This window comes from Phoxinus phoxinus, assembly GCF_949152265.1.
Source record: "Phoxinus phoxinus genome assembly, chromosome: 8".
NCBI classification, from domain to species: Eukaryota; Metazoa; Chordata; class Actinopteri; order Cypriniformes; family Leuciscidae; genus Phoxinus; species Phoxinus phoxinus.
In genome coordinates this window covers 26,158,998-26,182,766 of record NC_136883.1, presented here as the reverse complement: position 1 = coordinate 26,182,766, position 23,769 = coordinate 26,158,998, and the positions used below count along the sequence as shown (strand labels likewise).

At 38.8% G+C, this 23,769-nt stretch overlaps 2 protein-coding genes across 9 annotated transcripts in view; one reads left to right on the top strand and one right to left on the bottom strand.

The window, feature by feature from the left end:
• The first annotated feature begins 1,419 nt into the window (after positions 1-1,419).
• Positions 1,420-19,787, top strand: nup205 (nucleoporin 205). 2 transcript variants are annotated; one of them, XM_079621049.1, is made up of 41 exons: positions 1,420-2,113; positions 3,461-3,603; positions 3,936-4,107; positions 4,218-4,362; positions 5,060-5,219; positions 5,309-5,537; positions 5,677-5,841; positions 6,078-6,253; positions 6,474-6,590; positions 6,832-6,969; positions 7,193-7,343; positions 7,426-7,634; positions 7,985-8,167; positions 8,377-8,427; positions 8,917-9,126; positions 9,219-9,456; positions 10,035-10,224; positions 10,363-10,483; positions 10,571-10,649; positions 10,735-10,899; positions 11,007-11,131; positions 12,226-12,340; positions 13,118-13,267; positions 13,344-13,418; positions 13,513-13,670; positions 13,774-13,854; positions 13,938-14,129; positions 14,247-14,451; positions 14,567-14,665; positions 14,943-15,088; positions 15,191-15,504; positions 15,590-15,728; positions 16,811-16,937; positions 17,019-17,092; positions 17,577-17,708; positions 17,986-18,091; positions 18,170-18,327; positions 18,434-18,563; positions 18,737-18,841; positions 18,945-19,003; positions 19,473-19,787. In XM_079621049.1, the coding sequence occupies exons 1-41, from the start codon at positions 2,032-2,034 to the stop codon at positions 19,623-19,625; spliced, it is 5,967 nt and encodes a 1,988-aa protein (XP_079477175.1). In that variant the 5' UTR covers positions 1,420-2,031; the 3' UTR covers positions 19,626-19,787. The 2 variants fall into 2 exon arrangements, with proteins under 2 accessions (XP_079477175.1, XP_079477174.1); XM_079621048.1 differs by having other exon boundaries at positions 2,014-2,113; positions 13,347-13,418.
• A 156-nt stretch (positions 19,788-19,943) lies between these two features.
• Positions 19,944-23,769, bottom strand: part of fgd4a (FYVE, RhoGEF and PH domain containing 4a) — a 56,155-nt gene continuing 52,329 nt past the window's right edge. For all 7 annotated transcript variants that reach the window (XM_079621059.1, XM_079621061.1, XM_079621060.1 and 4 more), the window contains 2 exons: positions 23,168-23,308; positions 19,944-23,078 (listed from right to left, as the gene is read on the bottom strand). In XM_079621059.1, the coding sequence (XP_079477185.1) occupies positions 22,827-23,078; positions 23,168-23,308 (393 nt within the window). In that variant the 3' untranslated portion in view covers positions 19,944-22,826. The remainder of the gene's footprint in view (positions 23,079-23,167; positions 23,309-23,769) is intronic.

The following is a 23,769-nucleotide window of genomic DNA, read 5'->3' as shown; positions in this document are numbered from 1 at the left end:
TTTAATTCTTTAATTTGATCTCCATATGAATCTCTTTGTAAGTGATCTTATAAAAGAAGGAAGAGTTTTATGCAAATGAAGAAAGTGGGTGAGCAAGAGGAACAACATCTTTCAAATCCTGCAAATTTCAAGAAGAAAAGTAGGTGTATGTGATTCAACTGGCATTTGCACAACAAGGTCTGCACTCTGCACCTCCCACAACATAACATGAGACTGCCTATATAAACATGAGTCTAAACGATTCACAAGTAACTAAGATTTTAAAAGCATTTTGCTTAATTTTGTCTTGACATTGCAGAAGACAGGTTTAGTTAAATGCAGAGATGCAATGTTGATACACTGACCTATAGTTACTCATAAAATGCTATTAAAAGCAAAATAAGCAATAGCAATGAAAATAGAGCAAGTCTTAATTCCAGTGGTTCTTATGTAACTGGGCTGTGTTGAACAGCTGGCAGCAAAAGTAGGTCTGAGTGAACTGTGTCACAGACACTGAAAGTAGGCCCTTAAAAATATGTACTTATCACAGCTGAAATAACAAGATCTGATGTCAGCCCCATTTTCCCAGAAGTTCTCTCTCTTAATATTACACCATTTATGGCATTGTGTCTCAAAGGGATGTGATGTGATCTGATATACTCATGTAAATGTCTTTATAAGAAAACTATCCCATTTACACTCTGTTTTACATCGTCGTGCACATTTTTGGGTTCTTGTTTTTATAAATTGATCCTATTGACCTGATTGGAAATTAATAGCTAATGTATTTCATAATAAATCAATTTTCAAAAAAAAAAAAAAAAAAAAAAAAACAGCCCGAGGCAATGAATGACTCATGGAAAAATGGCAAAAATAATTTACACCTCTAAACAAAATTACAAATCCTACCCCCGAGGACAAATAGACACAGAACACAAAGAAAGACAAGCACTTATATGGGCTGTCACATAAAAATAAAAAAATACCCATTACATTTACTTAAAACATATCCAAAAGTATGGCAAAGATCATGTGAAAGGAGGAGAGATATACATTTTATTTAGTGGGGTGATGCATAATTAATAAGATCATATAAAAGACAACATAAATACATAAAGTAATATATTTTAATTGCACCTACTCTAAACATCATTTTAATTAGGCCTGAATGTTAAAAAAGGTAGGCTACAAATGACTGCTGATTTTTCAGCTAGCAGGTATGGGTGTTTGTATGTGTTTATTTTATATTGATGATTTGATTTCAATTGAAAATATTTGTGGTTGTTGTAAGGATAAAAGGGCACCATGTAACCATAGACAGTATATAAGAGCATGTAACGCATCCTGGGATTGTTGTCAGGCAGCTTATCAGGCAGACAGGCACTAATGTGGAGGACCCCTCTCATAATTCACGTAACGGGCTCGTTTCTGTCTCCAGGGGGCGCTTGTCGGCTCGGAAAACTAGTTAGGACGCCTTAGTTTTTACTGAATCTTACTGAGATCACAATCACATTATTATCGCTTACTTGTAAAACAGTTGTAGTATGCTTGAATCTGCCTCCGTCATACAAATGCAAATATGATCTAGTTCAAGGACCTTCCGTAAAATGATTTTATGAAACGCCATATCCCTGTAACCACAGGTGACTGTGTTTAGCCCATTGTTAGAAGCGATGAGAAAAGGATCATGCACCATGTGACAAAGCTGTCTATGTTCAGTTCGCAGCCAGAGTCTGGACAATAATTTACGCGTAAATAACAACGACTTAACAATAACGTTAATGGAAATCTAATAAAGTAGATAAATATATGGTTTAGAAAAAACAATTAGAGACAACTTTCCGGGCACAAACTCCTCGCTTATTTCAGTAATCAGGTTTAAGACGATTTGCCATTCTACCTATTTTATTTCACTAGAGGTTATCTGTGCGTTACCCGGTAACGCAACAAAACCATGTTGTCAAAAAACAAAATAAACAATAAGATGAATACATCAATTTACACAAATGTAAATTTAAAATATTTCATTCTTTACAAAAGAAACTGAAAGTTATGTTTTCACGCTGGCAAAATTCGGGACAGCCTGAGCCCACTCACGCTTCAGACATGGCGGCGCAGATGGCGGTAAATTCAGGTATAAATGGATATTCTATTTTATAAACATACTCCATGTTTTATACAGCATAGAGTATCGAATATTGGTAATTTAAACCAATGTAATTTAATAGATTTAAAGTACAAATAATTTAATCGACTCTCCATGTTACTTCATTAGTAAATATGCCGAAAGTGTGTAACATTATCGTTAGCTACATGCGTCACATTCATTATTATTATCTACCCACATTATTATAATTATTATAACAGGAAAAGTCATTGTAAGACCATCATCTCTGTGTGATCATAAAAAGCTGTTTATTTGGAATATTAATGTCTCTTAAAACTAAACTTGTGCATATGGTCTGTATTTGTAAATAAGGTTAATAATGGCCAAGATAATTTATGATTTAAGTCTAAGATGCTTTAATGTGTATTTAAGAATATGTTTTAGCGTGGTATTATTATATAGTAACCTCTACTAACCTAAATATAAGTCATGGCATCTATTTTGCATTAATTCTTGCTCCTATTTTGCTCGCTGCCGATTGTAAGTTACATAGTTTCATGTTGTCAGTAAATTTAAAGTTGATATCCAAGTTGGTGTCCATACTTCTCATATGTCTTTTACAACCTCCTGTATTTATGATAATGCTGTAATAATCAACCTCTAATTTTAAGTCAAGGCAACTCCGCATGGTAGCACTAAAGCATTTTTCTGACAAATTGTCAAATTGAATATCAATAACCGATTCAGATACATTATGTAACGTTAAGTATCCTCCAAAAAGTATCCTCATTGATAGCGTACGTGTATACAGAAAACAGAATGGATTTTATAATTGAATGTCAAGTTACCTTTATTTGTATAACGCTTTATACAGATTGTTTCAAAGCAGCTTCTCAGGAAAATAACAATCAATAATGCAAACTTCTTCAAATATAAGACAAATTCAAATTCTGCTGTAAAGCAGCTCTACAGAGGATAGATGTGTCATTATTCAGCTAATCAGCTTAAGTCAGTTCTGTGTTCAGTTCGATAACTGTTCATCAATTATGAAATTAGTACAATTCAGCTATAAGAAGACAATGGTGTCATTATTCAGATTGAGTCAGTTCAGTGTTAATTCAGTTCAGTTTAGTAAAAATGTCGATGTTGCAACTTCTGTCAATTATGAATAGTCAAATGAGCTATAAAGCAGCTCTGCAGAAAACAGGGGTATTATCGTCCTGCTCAATTCAGTTAAAGTTTTGTTCTCATACAATAGTGTCGGTGCAGTCAAATTGATAATATTACTGAACATTATAATTAAGCATAATGCTTAACCGTTTTTAATGTGATATAAACCAAATTTTCTGTGACATATTTTGAATTGGTTTGCAGGAGCCAGTCTGTGGGGCCCGCTGAAGGAGCTCTGGGAAGCCGTGGAGGGCGCCATATGGAGCCGTCAGCCTGAGAGCGTTCATCTTTTAGATCTGCAGTTGAAGAAACACAAACCCAACTTCCTCTCCCTCTTCAAAAACCCAGTAGGTTTTTACTTTCCATAGATTCAAAAACATTTCAGTACATTTTATCAAGACAATCCATAAGGAAACCTTTAATTGTACTGTTGAGTTTACTGGGAAATTATGAATTACTTGTGAAATGGAAATAAACGTAAAATCCTGTTTTGTTATCTCTTATCTGTAACCTGATTTGAAAGCTTCAAAATACATTCTAGCATTTGTTGTAAATGCCATCAAAGTATCATAAAAGTGGTCCGTGTGACTTGTGTGCATGTTTTTTTTTTTTTTTTTTTTATCAATTTACGAAACGGATCTGAATTCATCAACAATTTTTTTTTTTTTGCGCAAAACAGCCGAAGAGTGCGGAACAAAGAGAGAAGGTTCGGAAAGCCAGCACTGAAGGCATTGCTATTCAGGGCCAGCAGGGAGCACGACTGCTTCCTGAGCAGCTCATCTCAGAAGCCTTCATCCTTAGTGACCTTTTTGACCTGGGAGAACTAGCCTCCCTTGAACTGCTGCTGGCAGGTACACACAATCAACATACTCGTTCGGGACTGTTGAAATGCACATTGCTCATATGATATCATTGGAGGGAAGTTGCTTTATAATAATGTGATCTTCATGTGTATTTTTAGGAGAGCACCAGCAGCCTCACTTCCCCGGCCTGACTCGAGGCCTGGTAGCTGTGCTCCTTTACTGGGATGGCAAACGCTGTGTGGCCAACTCGCTCCGCTCGCTCATCCAGTCCAGACACGGGAAGACGTTCACACTTGACTTGAGGTTTGTTGTTCTTCGTTCATTCATCCTCCATGATTTGGTCTCACAAAGCTCATTCGAGGTTCACAGGTTATTGGTTGCACCACTCAACATCTCCCAGGATTATAGAAATTTGTTAAAATCTTTATTACAGACCGCATGAAGCTTTTAGTCCTATCGGTTAGCTTTGAGGCCATACATTTGCTAGCATTCTGTTAAACTCTAGCTGATACATTCACATTTTATAGATTACTGCAGGGATGGCGTTATTTTTGTAGTCCAAACCAAAAGTTTGCATCACTCTACTCCATCAACAAAAAGCCAATAGAATTTTTCATTGGCGTTTGGATAATTGATGAAAATATGCTCTGTGACCAGCAAACATTTTGTTCTTGAAGATAATCTTCACAAAGAGAGTGGACACAGTAGTGAGTTTACCTGTTCAGCGTAATGACGTTTAATGTCCCTGACAGCCTCTGTTGTCCCATTTAGCCACTTATAAACATCCAGATACGTAAAAGCTTAAAATGTCATAGAATTCTGTCCCAACTTCGATAGGATTTAAGTCTAAGCATAAAGAAGTTTGAGTTTGTAAAAAATATTTTGTACCAGGGGCAACCCAAGGTTTCAGATAGATTGTAGAAGTGTGCAGTGTTCATTACTTATGTATTTTTTTTTTAAATGTAATTCTTTGGTATTGTCATGATTTCTTCCCATGTAGTCCTGAACTGGTGAATCTCACCACACGGTTCACGGATGAGCTGATGGCTCAAGGTTTGACCAAGCAAATCTTAAACTTGATCTCGGATGTCAACGTGACCCGTGTGTTTGAGAGGCTTCAGAAAGAGCGGGGCCTTGGCAATGAGAAACACAGGAAAGAGGTGAAGCATCCTATACATATTGATGATAATTACATATGCAAATGAATGTTAATAGACAGTATTAAATTAGTATTTTTCATATGGTACAGGTATCTGACCTCGTCAAAGAGTGCCGACAGTCACTGGCAGAGTGTTTGTTTGCCTGGACATGCCAGTCACCTCTAAGCAAAGATGACACCCTGGCTCTCATCAGTCACTTGGAGACGGTGACTGCCGAGGCTGATGGCTCATTGGATCGCGTCAACCTTGCTTTAGTCATGGCCTTGCTTTATTGTCTGGATGTTAGTTTTCTGGAGCAAGGAACAGAGGATAGAGAAGGTATTCATGCTTTTTTCAACCATCATTGGTAGCTTTAAATGCTTTATTATTATCGACACTTATAAAACTATTATGTTGTTTACCCCGTAGAGTAGATACTATTACGTTTTCACAAATACATTTTGTGTGTGTTGATTAGATTTGCTCCAGGCTTTGCCTCTACTGACGGAGAAGCAGTATGTGGCCGCAGTGCACAATCGGCTGGTGGAGGGTCAGGCCTGGAAGCTTCCAGGGCTGCAGGCAGTGGTGCAGCTGGCCTGGGCTCTTTCTCTGCGGGCCCTGTCCCAACTTCCTCAGGGCGCAGGTATCTACACGACAACCCCTTCCATAGCTTAGGCCGTTGTTAATTTCGAAATCACTTTTACTTCAGCTATTTATATCATGATGCGTCATAGATACAGCCTTTACGTGATCTGTATATGCTATAGTTTGTTATAGTAGATGCAAATAGTAGATAAACCTTGAAAACGCATGAAAACATTTATAGATGTGTTAACAGGTTAATGTACTCTCGCCCAATTTCATTCATTTTCTTTTCAGCTCTAGTGGAGTACACTGAGGCAGATGAGGCTCTGGCAGACCAGGCGCTTTTGGGAGGTGTCTTCCTCTTCCTGACAGAGGGCATCCTGGGAAGTGATGGCTTCAGCCAAGAAGAATTCTACACACGCCGACTGCATTCTCTGATTACTGATTTCCTGGCTCTTATGCCAATGAAGGTGCGAGGAGAAATGCATGCATTTTTTAAGCTGTTTATTCATATACTGTACACTATCGGTCACAAGTTTGGGCTTTGCAAGATTTCTCCTATGCTCAACACGGCTATATTTATTTGATCAAAAATACAGCAAAACCGTAATATTGTGAAATAAAATTTACAATTCAAAGTAACTCTCTATTTGAATATGTTTTTAAAAATGTTAAATTTTGACTTTGCAGGTGAAGCAGTTGCGTAACCGTGCTGATGAAGATGCTCGACTGATCCACATGGCTCTGCAGATGGGCAGCGAGCCACCATCTTCTCTACGCAAGGACCTGGACCACCTGATGATCCTTGTGAGCATCCCTTTACATTTATCTCGTACTACAGACTTGACAGCATTTCTTTCTAGCACATCATCTCTCTACAGCCAGGAAATGAATAGCATCTTTACATATTGCTTCTAAAATCTCAATTCTATTTAATTAGGATCTCATGCACCCATTTTTACTAACGCTGAAGCATTATCTCACTAATCAGCACTTTTGAACTATTGTAATTAATGCTGTATTTATTTAATGTAATATTGTGTTTCAGATTGGAGAGTTTTACAGTAAAGATCCATTTGAACTTGAGCTGGCCCTGGAGTTCTGGTGTCCATCTGAGTCTATACACCACACTTCATTCACTGGATCTTTTCTTGGAGGACCTCCCCAAAGACCCCCTCACAAACAGGTGTGTCAGAAAAATACCTGCTAACTATGCTAAACTATACTAGAGATGTACTTTATAGAAAAAAAGTGTTCGTCCTACAATATGCAGTGCCCAAATATATTTAGGTGACGTGACATGAAACATTAAATGAAACATTACTGGTTTAAACTCCACAGGTCATATTCATCACCATTGGTTTGAAATAAAGTCCTAAATTGGAATATACATTTGTGTGTCACCTCAGGTGGTTCTCTCCAAGTTTGTGCGTCAGATGGGTGATCTGCTCCCTGCTACTCTCTACATCCCTTACTTGCGCATGCTGAAAGGACTTGCTAATGGCCCTCAGTGTTCCCACTACTGCTTTAGTCTGCTTAAAACCAACGGTGCTCCACACGGTAACTGCTCTCTCAGATCTTAAAAGTGAATAGTGTAATATGAGTGCTGTTGTAAACAAGTTGTTTATGATGACTGTTTCAGGAGAGAACCGGCAGGCTGGAGTGTCGGGCAGTTTAGTGTCGTGGGAGCACTTTTTTCATTCTCTCATGCTCTACCACGAGAACCTGCGACGTGACGTGCCCAATGCCGACAGCACACAGTACCGCCACCCACCCATCAGAGGCATCACTCAGAGAGAGCTGGATGGCCTCACTGCGTTCCTCCAGCTGCTTACCACTATCATCACCTGGGTATAGCACACATACATGTATATGTGAAAGATCACTATATCAGTTGATTAATTGAACAATTATAATTCTAAATGTTGAGCAAAATAAGTTTAATAAATAATATTTTTAATTTCAGCAAGTTGGGATGCATCTCTTTTGCATTTAATTTTTAGTCAGATTGATGAATAAATGACACTTTCGTTTTGATTTCAAAGCAAAACTGAAATATTCAAGAATACATCACTATTGAATCAAATCAAAGTGAATTAGGAAATCAGTTTCGAAACCCAGCCCTCATCACATCATCTAGCAGGAAAAAGTGCTCTTGGTATCTCAGTGTTTAAACATGTTCTTTTATTTTTATTTTTCAGAGTGAGAATGCTCGTCTGGCTCTTTGTGAACACCCTCAGTGGACGCCTGTGGTGGTGATGCTGGGATTGCTGCAGTGCAGTGTTCAGCCCGTGCTGAAAGCTCAAGTTTTGCATGTTCTCGCCGCATTTGGCAAATCGCCCGAGATCGCTGCCTCCCTCTGGCAATCTCTGGAGTACACACAGGTGATTAAAACTCCAGTCTATAATGCCAAACTGACCTACACTAAAATAATGAATGTTTAAACTGAATAAGCTTTACTAACTTCAAGAAAATCTATTTGTTAAACAGTTTCAACAAAGATAGTGTGGTCTTTCCCACTTTAGTGGCTTTTTTCAGTTGAGTTAACTTGATTATAATGATATTGATCAATGTTGTTTTTTCCCCCTCTCAGATCCTGCAGACAGTAAAAGCCCCTGGACAGAAACAGGCAGCTGGGATTGAGGTACAGTTTCTTATCATGTATGCTGAGTATTAGGGCTGCACAATTTGGAACCAAAACAATCTACTTGTGATTTAAAAAATGCTGTTTTTTTAAAGCTTCAATTTCACTGTGCTTGTTTTTAGGGCTTCACATTTTGCTGAATTTATGATAGATTATTATGATTTGTATTGTTACTAAATAAAAATATAAGAATCAAATATTTAAGAAAAATCATCATTTTATTGTACAGTACAATATTTATGATTATGGATTTGAGATGGCATTTACTGTGACACGGAATAATGACCTGAGAAACTGGATCATGAGCTGCTCGCGTGAAAAAAGGACACAGTAGCCTGCTTCACACCATGACCGACATGGTATACATTTATTTAATTAAACTGCAGCCTGAGCCATATTGCGATTCCAGTTTTAATATGATTAATTGTGATGTGTGTGTGTATAATATGTGCTTTTACTGTGTCACTAATTTTTATTTTCCTCTAACAGGTGGAGCTGAATGAGATTGAATCGAGCTGCGAGGAGTATCCACTCACGAGAGCCTTTTGTCATTTAATTAGTACTTTGGTAGAGAGTGCACTCCCGGTGAATCTTGGAGCAGGACTGCGTGCACCAGGCTTTCAGCCTTATCTTGACTTCCTGCGCGACTCTGTGTTTCTGGCCTTCCCCACACGTGCCTACCGTCGGCCAGCAGAAAAGGTTTGTTGGAGCCTGCTAGATTTAAACATTTCTCTAATCCCTTTCTCGCCTCCATTTTTGGTCTTGTATCTTTATTTCCTTTTTTTCTGCAGTGGGAGGTAGCTGAGGCAGTGCTAGAGGTGTTTCACAAACTTCTACGAGAATATGAGCCGCAGCCATCGGACTTCCTGCAAGAGATGGTGGAACTGCAGGGGGAACAGGTGCTGGCTCATAAGCCTCCAGGGCACAGCTTGATGTTTCACCTGCTGAATGACTCGCCCACCTTCTCTCTCTGCCTCAGCCTGTTGGAGGAGGGCGCTCGACAGCTAGACACCTACGCCCCCTTCCCTGGTAAGTTCAAGATGCCTGCTCTGCATTTTTTTTATGTCCTGTCACATTTGTTAGTAACATTTTTAAAACAACTCATTACCAAGTAATTAAAATGTTATTTAATGCTTAATTTAATGGAATGCCTATTTAAATATTAGTATTGGGAATGCAGCAAATATTAAAATTGTGGCCAATACTTGTAAGTTTTAAATTTGATACTATTTGGCTGATAGGGTGAAAATAAAACAATTTATAAATGATAATGATTTCATTTTTAAAGTACATGAATTGTAGTATTTTAATACATGAAAACATTAACTTATTTTAAAAGGTTTGTGATATTAATACTTATATTTAGGAATGATGCATTAAATAGATCAAAAGTGACAGTAAAGACATTTTATATTAATATTTCTATTTTAAATAAATGCTGTCCTATTGAACTTTATATTCATCAAATAATCCTGAACATTTCTTGGGTAGCAAATCAGCCTACTAGAATGATTTCTGAAGGATCATGTGACTGACAACTGGTATGGCTGTAATTACTCCAGTTGTTTGTATTTGTTTATAACAGTATGTCGATGCTGCTGTTGTAGGTAAGAAGCAGTTGGAGTCGGCAGTGCTGCACTGTTTGTGTTTGTTGGAGCTGGCCCTGCAGAAGGAAGTGACGTTTATGGATCTGCTGAGAGAAAGTCAGACATCGCTACTTGTCTCCCCTGTGGAACAGCTCCTGCAGGGTGTCAGTGCTCAGAGCAGACGTGCCGATCACATCACCAACATTGCCAGGTCTGCTTTCCACATATATATATATCTACTATTTATTGTTCACAGCTAAATAATTCCACCCCCTCCATTTCAGGAATGCTTTAATGTGTGTCTGATTCAGGGATACCTGTGCTGATTTTACTTGTTTGGCCTTCACAGGTACCTGTACCACAGCAGCTCTAACCCTGCTGCTGCTTTCCAGAGTGCCAAGATCCTGCGCCGTATCGCACGCTACCCAAACATCCAGGCCAGACTGGTTGGAGACTTCACACATGATCAAGTAAGAGACCTTACACTGTTTATAGGTAATAAAACGAATAGGAGGTTTTTAAAAAAAAATATGAAATAACTGTTTTGTAATGAGCAGGCAGTGAGCGAGAAGTTGATGGCTGGTTTTGTGGAGTGTCTGGACAGTGAGGAAGCTCAGGAGGGAGTGACCGCAGATGGTGAGTTCTTAAAAATCTCAAAATGGCCAAATGTCATCTATGAATTGTGTAAAGCAGCATCTAACACCCCTTTTTCTTGGTTCAGACTCAGACCCTGAGAAACGGGTGGCCCGGATCCGTCATGAAACCCAGATCCACATCCTGAACCTTCTGATTACCTCTCTGGACCTAAAGGGCCCCAACCTGGGCCTGTATCTATTAGGCTATGAAGTGAAGAAGCCAGTTTCCTCCACTAACCTGCAGGACCCAGGTAAGATCTCAATTTGACTCAAAATCAAATTCAGAACCTCACACATTCTATGCTATACCTAAAACATCAAAATGTTTGTTCCTTATTGTCATGTTTCCATCAATAAGGTGTTCTTGGCTGTCCACGGAGCTGTCTGCATGCGATCCTCAGTCTGCTACAGAGGGGCTGTGAGTGGCGTACTGGACCTGTGCTCATCAAACAGGCCCCTCAACTAGCTGAACTCTGCTACCAGGTACACACACTTAACACTTTACCAATTTACATTCAGACACTGCAATCTAAAATCTAATAGCTAAAATCTAAAATATGCTATTGAACAATCAAGGTTCCCGTGGGGCATTAAAAAATCTTAAAAGTCTGAAATTAAAATCTCCTGATTTTAAAGCCATAAAAAAAGTCTTAAATATTTGTATTTTTTCTGCTAGGCATTACATTTTAAGATCTTAAATCTGATTGAACATTTTTTTGAAAGATTGTTAAGCTGTGTAGGACCAAGTCTTTTGTTTTACCTAGTTCGCAAATATTCTTTTTTTTTAGATTTTTATGTATGTCGCATTTCAGCCGAGCTGTTACTCGTTACCCCAGTAACCCTAGTAACCCCATAAACAAAGGAGGCTACGCTACTTTCTGTTTCTGAACATGTTTAAAAGAGCCATTCAGATGTTTCTATTTGCGGAATTTAACATTTTTACATTTGAATATGGACTAAAACATGCCCTAGATATTGACTGAAAAGGTTCTGATTCTTTATTATTGTTCTTTATAGTTCTTTTGCATCTGTTTAAAAAATGTCTTAACTTTTTTTTGTGTTTTGTTGAATTTAAATGTGCTTTTTATTATAAAAAAAAGTAATGATTAAACCTGTTTGTAGGATAATACTGTAATAAAATCTTCAGCAATTATCATGATATATGCAGCAACTCTTCTACCGGTAATCAGGTGAACACACGGTGGCAAACGCAACTGCAAAGTTGGATGTTTTGCACCATAAAAAAAAAAAATTGGAGGCTGAAGTGCTCTGTGTTCTGCAAATGTGTAATTTGTTCAGTCACATTAGATCCAGTTTTTGCATTTTAGATTTGAACGTTTACTAAGACATGTTTTAAGATGTTACATGTTGTTATGTGTTTACTATTTGTAGTTATATTTTTAGTATGGATTTGAGTACTGCTTACATATGTTATATTATATAATTACATTACGGTACATTTTAAAGTCTTAATTTGACTTAAAAAAAACACAGCAACCCTGATAATATATTTGTGTGTATGTTGTGTGTATAATATTTTAATATTCTATAATATATTTTGTGTGTGTTCGTCCTAGGTCATCTATCAGTTGTGCGCGTGTCCGGACACTTCAGGGCCTACCATGCGATACCTCAGGACCAGTCAGGACTTCCTGTTCTCTCATCTGCAGCACTTGCCTTTCATATTATCAGGTCCACTGCCTGTCTGCACTCTTTGTTTTGATTTTGTGTGTCCATAACATCCAGTGGAAGATGTACACTACCGTTCAAAGGTTTGGGGTCAGGAATAGTTTTAAATAATTTGTAAAAAAAAACTTTTATTTTGCAAGGATGCTTTAAAATGATCAAACGTAGCAGTAAAGAGAAGACATTTGTAATGTTACAAAAGATTTCCATTTAAAATAAATGCTGTTGTTTTGATCTTTCTATTAATCAAAGATTGCTGAAAAAATGTACGAGTTTCCACAAAATTTTTTTTTTCAACATTGATAATAATAAGAAATGGGTTTTTTTAGCACCAAATCAGCATATTAGAATGATTACTGAAGGATCCTGTGACATTGAAGACTGCTGAAAATTTAGCTTTGCCATCACAGGAATAAATTACATTTTAAAATATATTAAAATAGAAAACAGTTCATTTAAGTTGTAATATTATTTCACAATATCACTGTTTTACTGTCTTTTTCATCAAATAAATGCAACCTTGAAGATAAGAGACTTTTTTCAAAATCATATATTTTTTTTTAAACCTAAACTTATGAACGATAGTGTAATATCCATTTTAAACATGACAAAGGGAGTAAAACAGCCTCTCAGAAGTGTTGTGTAGTAGCCCATCCAGACACTTTTTAACTTCTTTTTATCTTTGATTTGTAACCCACTAATCATAATTTCACATATAGGTTTATAGGAAGGATAGCAACAACTGTTAATGCCTCTGATTGACTCCATCTTTATGTCCCACAGAGAATGAGATTGCTGCTCTGTCTCAGATGTCCTGGTTGATGAAGACTACAGCCATTGAGCTTAGAGTGACCTCACTGAACCGCCAGCGTTCACACACACAGAGACTGCTCAACCTCCTCCTCGATGACCAACCACACACATTACATACAGGTATGTATGAGTTCCCAGAGTTCCTTAAGATGACCAGCTAGCTGCACTGAAGTAAATGCATTTATTGTATCTGTAGCAGATGGAGAGACAGGCATGGAGGAGGAGAGTAGATCAGTCAGCGGTTTCCTGCACTTTGGCACTGTCTCCAAAGGTAAGGGAAAGTCTGACCGCCCATTTAGCAAAGGAAGGCGCCATCTGATTTGGATTATATTTAGTAAACATCCATTGCTCTTTGGTGATCTCAGTACGCAGGAGGCTGCTGAGCGTTTTGGATGCCATAGACTTCAGTCAGGAGGCCCCGGAGCTTCTGCAGCTGGACTTCTTTGAGCGTGCTCAGATAGAACAGGTCATCACCAACTGTGAACACGTCAATGAGCAGGGACACACGGTCTGCAACGTCAAGGTATGCGGATGGCTCACCAATCTGCATGCACTAGATCTCATACTGTAATTTATTTTATTATAAAACATGCAATTAATTATTTCATTGCTTCATCATGTTTCAGTTGCTCCGCCGGGTTTTAGTTGCGGAGATCAATGCACTGCAGGGCATGGCGGCCATTGGGCAAAGACCACTGCTGATGGAGGTTTGTGCATCTGTTATTTGAAGGCAAGAGATACAAAAACTGTGTTTCCTTGTACTGATTATTTCATGTTCTGTCGATATCAGGAGGTGAACTCAGTCCTGCAGCAGGTGGTGGAGAGGAACCGTGTGCGGCGTAGTCTCAGTGCCAAGCGTCACGCTCTGCAGAGCTGGAGGAGTCTGGTGGAGACCATCCTCACGGCCTGTCCTTCAGAGCTCATCCCAGCAGACCAGCGCCAGCTGATCATCAGAGACCTGCTTTTGGACCTGCACGACAAGGTAGGACAACAGATGGAAATGAACTGAGTGTGTTTTTAACGTTGATTTGCTTCTAGCAGATGCTTTTATCCAAATGTGGAACAGCAATTTGACTTGCCTTCTCTCTCTTTTCTGTAGGTGTTATCGGAAGATGCTGCAGGTGAATTGATGCCAATTGTAGCCGGGGCGGTCTTCACATTAACAGCACACCTCAGCCAATCGGTTCTGTCTGAGCAGCAGGGGGCGGTGCCAGAGGGTGGTTCTGGATCAGGATTTGCTTCGATCGCTAACTCCGCTCTTCACCTCATTCTGAGGAAGCTACTGGATTTTATCTTGTGCACAGGTTAGACGGGTCACATTTAAGGCTAATCAGCTGACCTAGGTAAATTAATTCCACCATGTTAGAAGTTAAATGGTCAACCTTCTTGTCTTACTCCCTGGTGTTTGTTTACATCAAGGTGGAGGTTTCCAACGTCTACGAGCTCACCTTTATGGCGCTCTTCTCTACTACCTGCAAATTGCCCAGAAACCCGAGGAGCCTGAGACACTGCAGACAGGTATATGAGCACATACTGTATAGGATTTTATTCACATACACCTACATTCCTAGACAGCATTTTTGGACATCATGATTGCCTCGGAAGGTAGCATTATTTAGCTACCTACAATTTTGAGCCTCCATTTTATATAAATTGTTTTATAAATTGAGAGTGATCGTTGACACTGTATCTGCCTTTGAAAACCATGTAGGCTTTAACCCATTTTAAGAGCAATATTAAGTAATATACAAAATAATTAATACAAATATTATAATATATAATACTGAATTTGCAGGTACATCCATGTGGGAGCGTTTGACTGCCCCTGAAGATTGTTTCTCCAAGCTGCAGAGAGAGAACCTGGCCATTATTGAGAGCTATGGCACTGCACTTATGGAAGTGGTGTGCAGAGATGCTTGCGACGGCCATGAGATCGGCAGGGTAAGAGCAAATAAGTCATCATCATCTTGCTTGGTCAACGAGGAACGAAAGGAAGACCTCCAAATGTCTATTGAGTTGACTCGAGGACAATCTCTTTTTCAGATGCTGGCTTTGGCAGTGTTGGACAGGGTGTTGTCTATAGACAGACAGTGCCAGTGGCTGGTATACCTGTGTAACAGCGGTTACCTGCGTGTGCTGGTTGAGAGCTTGAAACAAGATGATGCCGCCTTGCAAACTCTGCTCACACCTCAGCCTCCACTACTAAAACCACTGTACATCTACGAGTCCAAAATTGCTCTGCTGATCCGTGTGGCTAAGACAGCACAGGGTGCGATGGAGCTTTTGCGCTGTGGGCTGGTCAGTCAGCTGGTGGAGTGTCAGGTGTTTCACATGCTCCCTCAAAACGATGCGCTCAGGTACTCTATAGTCTAGAGTCGAAGCTATAGATGAACGATTGTCTTTCTCTACCCTGCCGCCTTACTCTCTTAATTTCTCTTTCAGAGTGTTTGGGCAGAGAGATCCATCAGGGTTTATTCCTAATCCTCTAGAGAGATACAGACAGATCCTGCTACCTACTCTCAGATTGATGCAGGTCATCTTGACCTCCACCACCACGCAGCACCAGCAGGGGGCAGCACAGGTACTTAAACGTCCATGTAATGATGTCCTCAGAAACAGGCTGAATCCCTCTCCTATACGCTAAAAGAGTGTAGCTAGCGATTGGATAAGTATATACTTTTATGTAGTACTACATCTTACTGCATACTTAAACCAGTGTTGCCCAGCACGGCTATACCACACAATGTTACAGCACATTATAGGGCTATTTGCAAACAGAAACAAGTCTACAGAAAAATTTCATGTCGGCACGTTATTTGAGGGGACTTAGCTTTTCCAATGAGCATGAGTGGCTCGTTGGCATGGGCCGCGAGCAACGGAGTGTCACACCACACAGTGATAACGGTGAAAGTGAAGCCTGAGCACTGAACCCTGAGGGCCAGGGCGGCATATGTTTTCAGCTCATATTTTGGGCCGGTTTTCTTTTTTGGCCAAAAACCTGTGGCCGCAATTTCGGTGCATCCCTAATTATTACAATAAAAAATTAAAAATAAATTTTCTAAAATGTTAATTATTCATTCACATGATCTTTCAGAAATCATTCTAATATGATAATATGCGTATTTGGTGCTCAAGAAACATTTCTTGTCACAGTTTTGCTGCTTATTATTTATGTGGAAACAATGATACATTTTTACAAGATTCTTTGATGAATATAAATTTAAAAAGAACATAACTTTTACATTATAAATGCCTTTACTGTCACTTTAGATCAATTAATAAATTGTAAAATAAAAGTTTTTTTTTTAAATCTTTATATATATATATAAAGAGAAAAGAAGGGAGGGGTTGATTTTAAATAAAAGTGTTCAACAATGATTCACAGAAATTGCTTACTGCATCTTTAAATGTTTACAGAACATTAATTAAGAATAGCAAAAGAGTAGATACAATAAAAATAAACAAGGTTAATGGAAGAATCCATTAAAACTAAATGAATACTTCCATGTTATAAAAGTACTCTCCTTATAACACATATTGTTTGCATTTGCATGTCACTGTTAGCATCTATATTATATTATGTTTGTCTAAATAAATAAAAAATCAACACTAAAATCAATAGTTTTAAATGCTACATAAACATATGTGTGTTTTCGTTTATAGGTGCTCCAGTGGCTCATTGTTCACTCTGATGTCATTCAGTCAATTCTGCATGGTCAAGACATGAGCATGGGTGCCCTACAGGAACTCTCTCTCCTCACTGCCATCATCAGCAAGACTGCACTGCCAGGTGCTGCAACACTACAGCTGCTTGAAGTGCTCCACAAACTGATGCACGACTAATGCTGTGCATGTCAATTTTGGGTTTCAGGAGCCCTCGAGATGGGACAGGAAATCAACAGTGCCGTCCTTATGGAATTACAGGGACACATTGGCAGATTCCAGGTGAAATATTGAAAAAAGATTTTTAAAAACCTCTTTTTAAAGGGGAGAACTAGTTGACTTTAAATCGTTAAATATATGCAAGACAACAACTGTAAGGAAGAAGACCATTCACAGTTTATTATGATGACATTAGGGCTGTGAATTCATTCAATTCATGATTCATAGGTTTTCTATTCAATTCAAGAACCATTTTTGCAAATTCAGAACGATTACAGACGATTCACAATAATATTCGATGCGATTCGATTCTGCATTTTTTTAAGCGCATTCATAGGATTATTTAAATGCTTCCCCTGATGTGTCTTAGTCAGGGTGCAAATTACACAGTGACCTTCAGGGGGTCAAACATTTTGTCCATTAGATGTTAGTTCATGTCAGTAATGATTCTACATCACTTTATTTTAATAGGTTATACAATTTGACATATGTAGAAATGTATGAAGTTTACAACATGATTGACGTTTCCTCTTTCTCCCTCCTTCAGCGTCAGTCGTTGTCTCTGCTCGTGCGGCTGGTGGGCACTGATCGCGCTCGCTACCTGAAGCAGATTGAGGACACTGTTTCCCCTGCCGACCTTGCAGAAAAGAGAGAGGAAATGGAGGTTGTCATGCAACAGGTGATGTCACAGTAAACATAGTTCCCACTTGCTCCTCTCGGTAGGGCGGGAGTGGGATTAAAAAATCCATCCTGTTCAGACCTCTAGCACGGTGTTAAGTGCAGTTTGAAAAGCCTGAGATTTTCTGTAATTCTGTCAACTCTGATTGGCCAAAATCTGCAGACAGGCAACTCGACTTCTCTAGACTGCAGATCAGGACTAAAATCTGGGCATAAGTTGAGTAGTTTATCTCAGCCTTTAGATGTTTCACTCTGATGTGTATTGTGTGATTTCTCAGATTTGTGCTAATATTATGGAGTACTGCCAGACACTACTGCTGCAAAGCTCAGCTGAAGCCCAGTTCTCTCTCTGCCTGTTCAGCCCATCAGCAAGTGAACCAGCAGGTTGGTCTTTGTGACTATGTTGAGAACATACTGGCTGGGTTCTGTAAACTAACCGTGCTTTTTCCTGTGTTGGATCAGATGTGTCCGTTCCCTCTGCGCGGGTGCCCAGTCTGGGATTGGTTTTGCTCCTACTGAAGAACAGCGCCACTGACTTCTTCCGATATCATGACAGCCACAGACAGAGCCTGAACAAGCTCGAGCGAGTGGAACAGCTTCCTCCTGAGGAACTGAAGGAGGTATACATGCAAAGACGGAGAACATGTTTCTCTGCTTGTTTGATTAAAAGGTTCAGAATTTGGAAGATAGGTTATCTATGCCTAACATATTGTTTTGTGTGCAAAGCTGTGCCAGGGTCTGGTGTCTGGTTCTGGTGGAGTGGAAAAGATCCCATCAGTGCAGAGAAACGTGCTTGCCAAGCGTCGGCTCGTCCAGCTGGTCAACAACAGAGCCAAACTTCTTGCCCTCTGTTCCTGTATCCTAACACATAAAGATTGACGGAGAAATCTAGAAATGCTCCGATTTGCTTTCTAAAATAACTTCTTAAGCTTCTGACTGTTTATTTTGAGTTGTTTTTTTCTGGTGATTACAATCTGACACCTGGAAAGTGGACAGCAGTTGCATGTTTTTCTTGACATTTCTCTGAAGATATCATTGAGACGTGCCTGTTTGTGATTTGGCGCCACCTAGAGTTCTACTTGCTCTACTGCACTCCCACTGACCCCAAAGACTCGCTTCTGCCAGGTTACAGAGGTCAGCTGTCCTGCTAACTATCCTTCAAAGTTCAGTTTTAGGTTGTTTTTAACTGCATGAAGGACTTGTTTATCAAATGTCTGACCAATTTCTTTCTGTGTAGATCCTAGTGGCAGCAGAGGTTTAAGTGTGTCAAGAGTGAGCCAACAAGATATTGAACAGGTACATTGCAAATGTCTAGTGATCTAAGTTTTAAATGATCATATGTTGATGAAGGGTGCAAACTGGCGAACCACATGGTCTTTGTCAAAGAGCCACAGGTCCCCGACACTAAATTGATCAAAAGTGACATTAAAGACATTTCTATTTCCATTTCAAATAAATGCTGAACTTTCTAATACTGAAAAGAAAATATCATGGTTTACTACTAAGCAATATTAAGCAGCGTAGCTGTTTTTTTTAGCAGTAAATCAGCATATTATAATATTTTCTGACGGATCATGTGACACTGAAGACTGAGTAATGATCACAGGAATGTTGCATTAAGAAATATATTAAATCAGAAATGTTATTTTAAATTGTAAATATTCCACAATGTTGCCTTGGTGAGGATAAGAGACTTTAAAAAACATAAAGAAATCTTCCTGACTCTCTGCTTGGTATTGTTTTTGAGCGTTTCTTGCTTATGTAGTTGCAGAGCGATGTGGCGAACAGCTTCAGTGAGCCGCTCCAGAGGAAGTTGCTGGAGGTCGAGGGGCTGTATAGTAAAACCCGTTCCCGTCACACCTTCATCCAAGCCCTGACGCGCAGGATCCGGGGCCTAGTGCATCATGCCAAAGGCTGAACCATCACAAAGTGTGCGGAACATTATTCTTTTCAATTAGGTGTCAAATAAGAGCTTTTTGCAGTTTTGATTACTATCAATACATTCAATTGTCTTATGAAGGTCTCTATTGGATTTCTGCTTTTTTCTAATGTGCTAAATAAATGGTTTTCTAAACAGACAGCCATGTGGTTTCTGTAATCTTCTTGGCAAAATGTGCGACTTAAAGACAAAACTAAAATGTCAGTATGATAAGTATTGTACATCTGCTTGAGCAAATTAAGCACTTAATTCCCGTTTCTTGTGATTTGCATAGTGAATAGCTGAGGCTCAAAACCATTGCAGAATAATCTTGTTTAATTTTATAAGGTACACTTTATAGAAGACAGAAAAGTGCATAATGTTCAGTTTATTTTGTATGTTTAAAATGGGCTGTCTTGGCTTTGAGAGCTGGTGTAGCTTTACTGCAGAAAGGATTCAGGGAGTGATAATACCTGCAGGCTACATTCAGATCACATGGTAAGGATGGTTTCAAATGGCAACAATACGCACACGTCCATGTTTTAATACAGAAATGCACATATTCAAGATACCAACCTAGTTGCCTCCCTAGTTCGTCTATAAAAGTGTTCATGACTACATTATAAATGTCAGGCACATCCTATTCAGAAACAATGGACTGTGGAATCAACTGGTTGCAAAGGAAAAAATATAACTTGGCTGTAATGTTACAAAGTAAGGTATCTTTTAAACCATGTTCAATATTTCCCAGAAACATCAAACCACATTTTTTTTTAATGAAAATTTAGTTTAAGATTAATTAGTGTGAAAGGTCTGTATCTCACAATGAAGTTTTGATGAAAGTCAATTTCCAATAATATGCAGCTCGTTCTGATTTGTCTTAAAGAAAGAAATGCTTATTTCTTCAGGATACAAAGGGATGAATAAAAGGTCCAAACTGAACTGAGGGACTAAACATGTAATTTTGTGCTATGTAAAATCATGCATATCTCCCATAAATTATTTTTAAATAAAATTATATTTGTAGTATTTAAAGAACATATACATGACGTGTCTTCCTGCTCCAGCGGCCTACTGAGTCTGATTGTGCTTCCCACACTAGAGGCATCATATACAGAACAAAAACTCATCCTCACACCCTTCCCTATTGGTCGGCTGACTGCCTACGAATAAAATGTATATTACAGAAACTTCTATACAGATTTGATTTACAACCAGTTATTTCATGTCAATACATTATTGATTAGCGAGTTGAATCTGATAAATCGCACACTGTCCATCTCTGATAAATCAATTTCAATGTCAGATTGCTAAGCTACTGCCATCAAGACCATTATTCTGGTCATGTTTGATTCGATTGAGCTTTTAAATAAGGAAAAGTGAATCAGCTTATGGTGGGTGAAACAATCACATTGTTGTTGTTCTTCAGGAACTTAATGCAAGCATCTGGCTTGATCGAGGTACAGGTTTATGAATCTTTCATATTTGATGTGCTGAAGCACTGCAAAGCAGAAGCTGGCATGAAGCTCTTTTGATAACATCCCAGACAAGTTTAATAGGCATTGTTGGTCATGGACTACTGCTAATGGTCAGGAATTGCTTGAGGTTGCAACGGTATGAGATTATCACGCCACGGTATGATAACCATGAAACCATCTCTGAAAATAGCCTAACGGTTTCATGGTATTATCATTTGTTTCCTTATTTATCGTTTGAAAATATCGCAACTTACGTTAGCTACACATCAGTTTTTCTTAAAGAAAAAAAAAATCTTCCAATTAATGCCTCATTTGGAACATTACTAGCCTATAGGCTACTATTAAAAGGGTAAAATAAACAACCGAGACCAATTACTGAATTCATAACTCCAAATTCGACACAAAAAACATATTTTCTTACTAAACATTTAAATTGCACATAAGGTAGTTTTCATACAAACTTTGCTTTATGCCAATTATTCACTCACTCTCTCTCTCTCTCTCACACACACACACACACACACACACACACACACACACACACAAATTAACAGGTTAATTAACCCCCTGGAGATCTTTCTGTAGCTATCGAGCTATGGATTACTTTCCTGAGGTAAATGTAATGTTTCCTGACATGTTCAAACGCAGTTTTATTGACGTGATCCGTGGTTAAATCCCCGATTAGGCGATTAAATGACATTTCAGTAGCCTAAGTTGTTGTGGATCTTTCAAATAAGTTACCTTCTGTTCTGACGTTCGCGCTGTGGATGATCGGTTCACGTTCACTGCGCGCTCCCGCTTAAAATGAAACTACAGCGATTTGTCATACCACATTTAAGAGCGCCGCTACGGTTTTGTTTGAAAATTGACCGCATTTTAAACCTGAGACTTTGTTTCTTATCAAAAGTAACAAAGTATAATGGATGGGACTGAGACGCGCTACAAATGTTGTGAAGCTGTATCCCTCAGACTCACACTTTTTACCTCAGCAGCGCCAGAGTGTTTGTCGCATGCGCAGATGAGATTCTCAATGCGGTTACATTTGTCCAATACCGTCCATTAGTAAATATAAACGGTATGGTAATTGTCAAATTTAATACAACTATATATATATATCATCGTGAAACTAGTAGCCTATACCGCTGCAACCCTAGAATCAACAAAGTGTCAACACATGTTTTGACAAAGTAACGACGGCTTTAAAGAAGGAGTGTCTATTGCATTCAGCGCGTTCTGTAACTGAATGCAATTTATAGTTGCAGTAGATTGCAATCTTAACTTTTTGAAAAGCGCTTGTGTCCTTTTACAATGGCATCCACAAATCTGGATTTTTGCTTCAATATACTACATACATGTAAATGTTCAATATTTTGTCCAATTGTTGTACAATATTTACATTCGACTTGAATCAGTGCATCAGCTGTAGTAGGCTAAGCTGGTGGAATAGCTTTTAGTTCCCCCATGTACTCTTCACACGTGCTCCATTTGCATGAACTTCAAATCTAAGGGACAAGCTGATGTCCATGTCCTTTTAACCCCCATATCCTGGATGTGTTCAAATCCAAATGGAACTTTAGGACAACTGGACAAATGCTGTATAGCTCAGACCGTCCAATAGTGATGGCGCAGCAAGTCTGTGAAAAACAAGCAGGAGCATCAACACTTTTCTTACTAATTGCACCGCCACACCAAGACGTCTTTAAGAAAAGTTTGCTCTCTTTGCTCAGACACCGTTAGAGCTTGGTTCTTGGGTGATTTCCGTAGAATGGCTTTCTTCGGGCGATTCTGGTTCCTCTCCCGTCACCGCCATACGGATCACTTTGAGCCAGCGCTGTTTCAGTTCCTCGCTTTCTGCGACAAAGCTGTGGACTGATTTAGATTGAGATAATCTGAAGCTTGTGGGAGGGTCGGTGGGTCTCGGGCTGTCCTCCACCTGGTAGCCGAGCAGAGGAATTGTGGACTGGGCCTTGACATCCTGTGAGGACAGTGCATCTTTGTTTAGTAAAGGGAAGTGATGTACAGGAACAGAAATAGCACGGTTCAGGAAGATACAAGTGCACTGACCTGAGGTGCTCCGTACAAGTAGAGAACTAAAGCTTCTTTCTGAGGAATGACACACCAGACTTTCTGCCAGGGCTTGTTCTTCTCACAGTACTGTAGGAAGCCACACATGATACTGTTGCCTGAGAACTGAGCAGCTTCAATCTGTGAGGGACAAGAAGAGAAGTTTTGCACTGTATGTGTTGTTTCCTCACTCCTGTATGAGATCAATGAATTTAACAAAGCCTGCATGGTTTTATACACAATTATGTATAAAAAAATATATATTAAAAATTTCAATTATATATTGGTTTTGTCATAATGTAACTTCTTTTTGTCAGTTTCTGTAATTCATTTAAAATTTCAATATTCAGATACACATTAAAGGGAGTCGTAATTCACTTCAACATCAAAATCAAAAAGTACTGTATATAGACCAGGCCAATGTGACCCTACAAAGGATGAAGTTTGAACATTGTTCATGACAAATAAAAACTAAAAACAAACTAAACATCAAAATATCTGGACGCATAACAGTACCGTACTTAAAGGTGGAAAATGGGTTTAATTGTCATGACAAGACAGCTTCATTTACTTAACGAAGTAAATGCAGAATACAATTTATT

Coding starts and splice junctions, on each gene's coding strand:
- nup205 (XM_079621049.1), top strand. CDS start 2,032: ATGTTTTCACGCTGGCAAAATTCGGGACAGCCTGAGCCCACTCACGCT. Junction 9,127..9,218: donor ACCGTCGGCCAGCAGAAAAG/GTTTGTTGGAGC, acceptor TTTTTTCTGCAG/TGGGAGGTAGCTGAGGCAGT. Junction 11,132..12,225: donor TAGCTGAACTCTGCTACCAG/GTACACACACTT, acceptor TGTTCGTCCTAG/GTCATCTATCAGTTGTGCGC.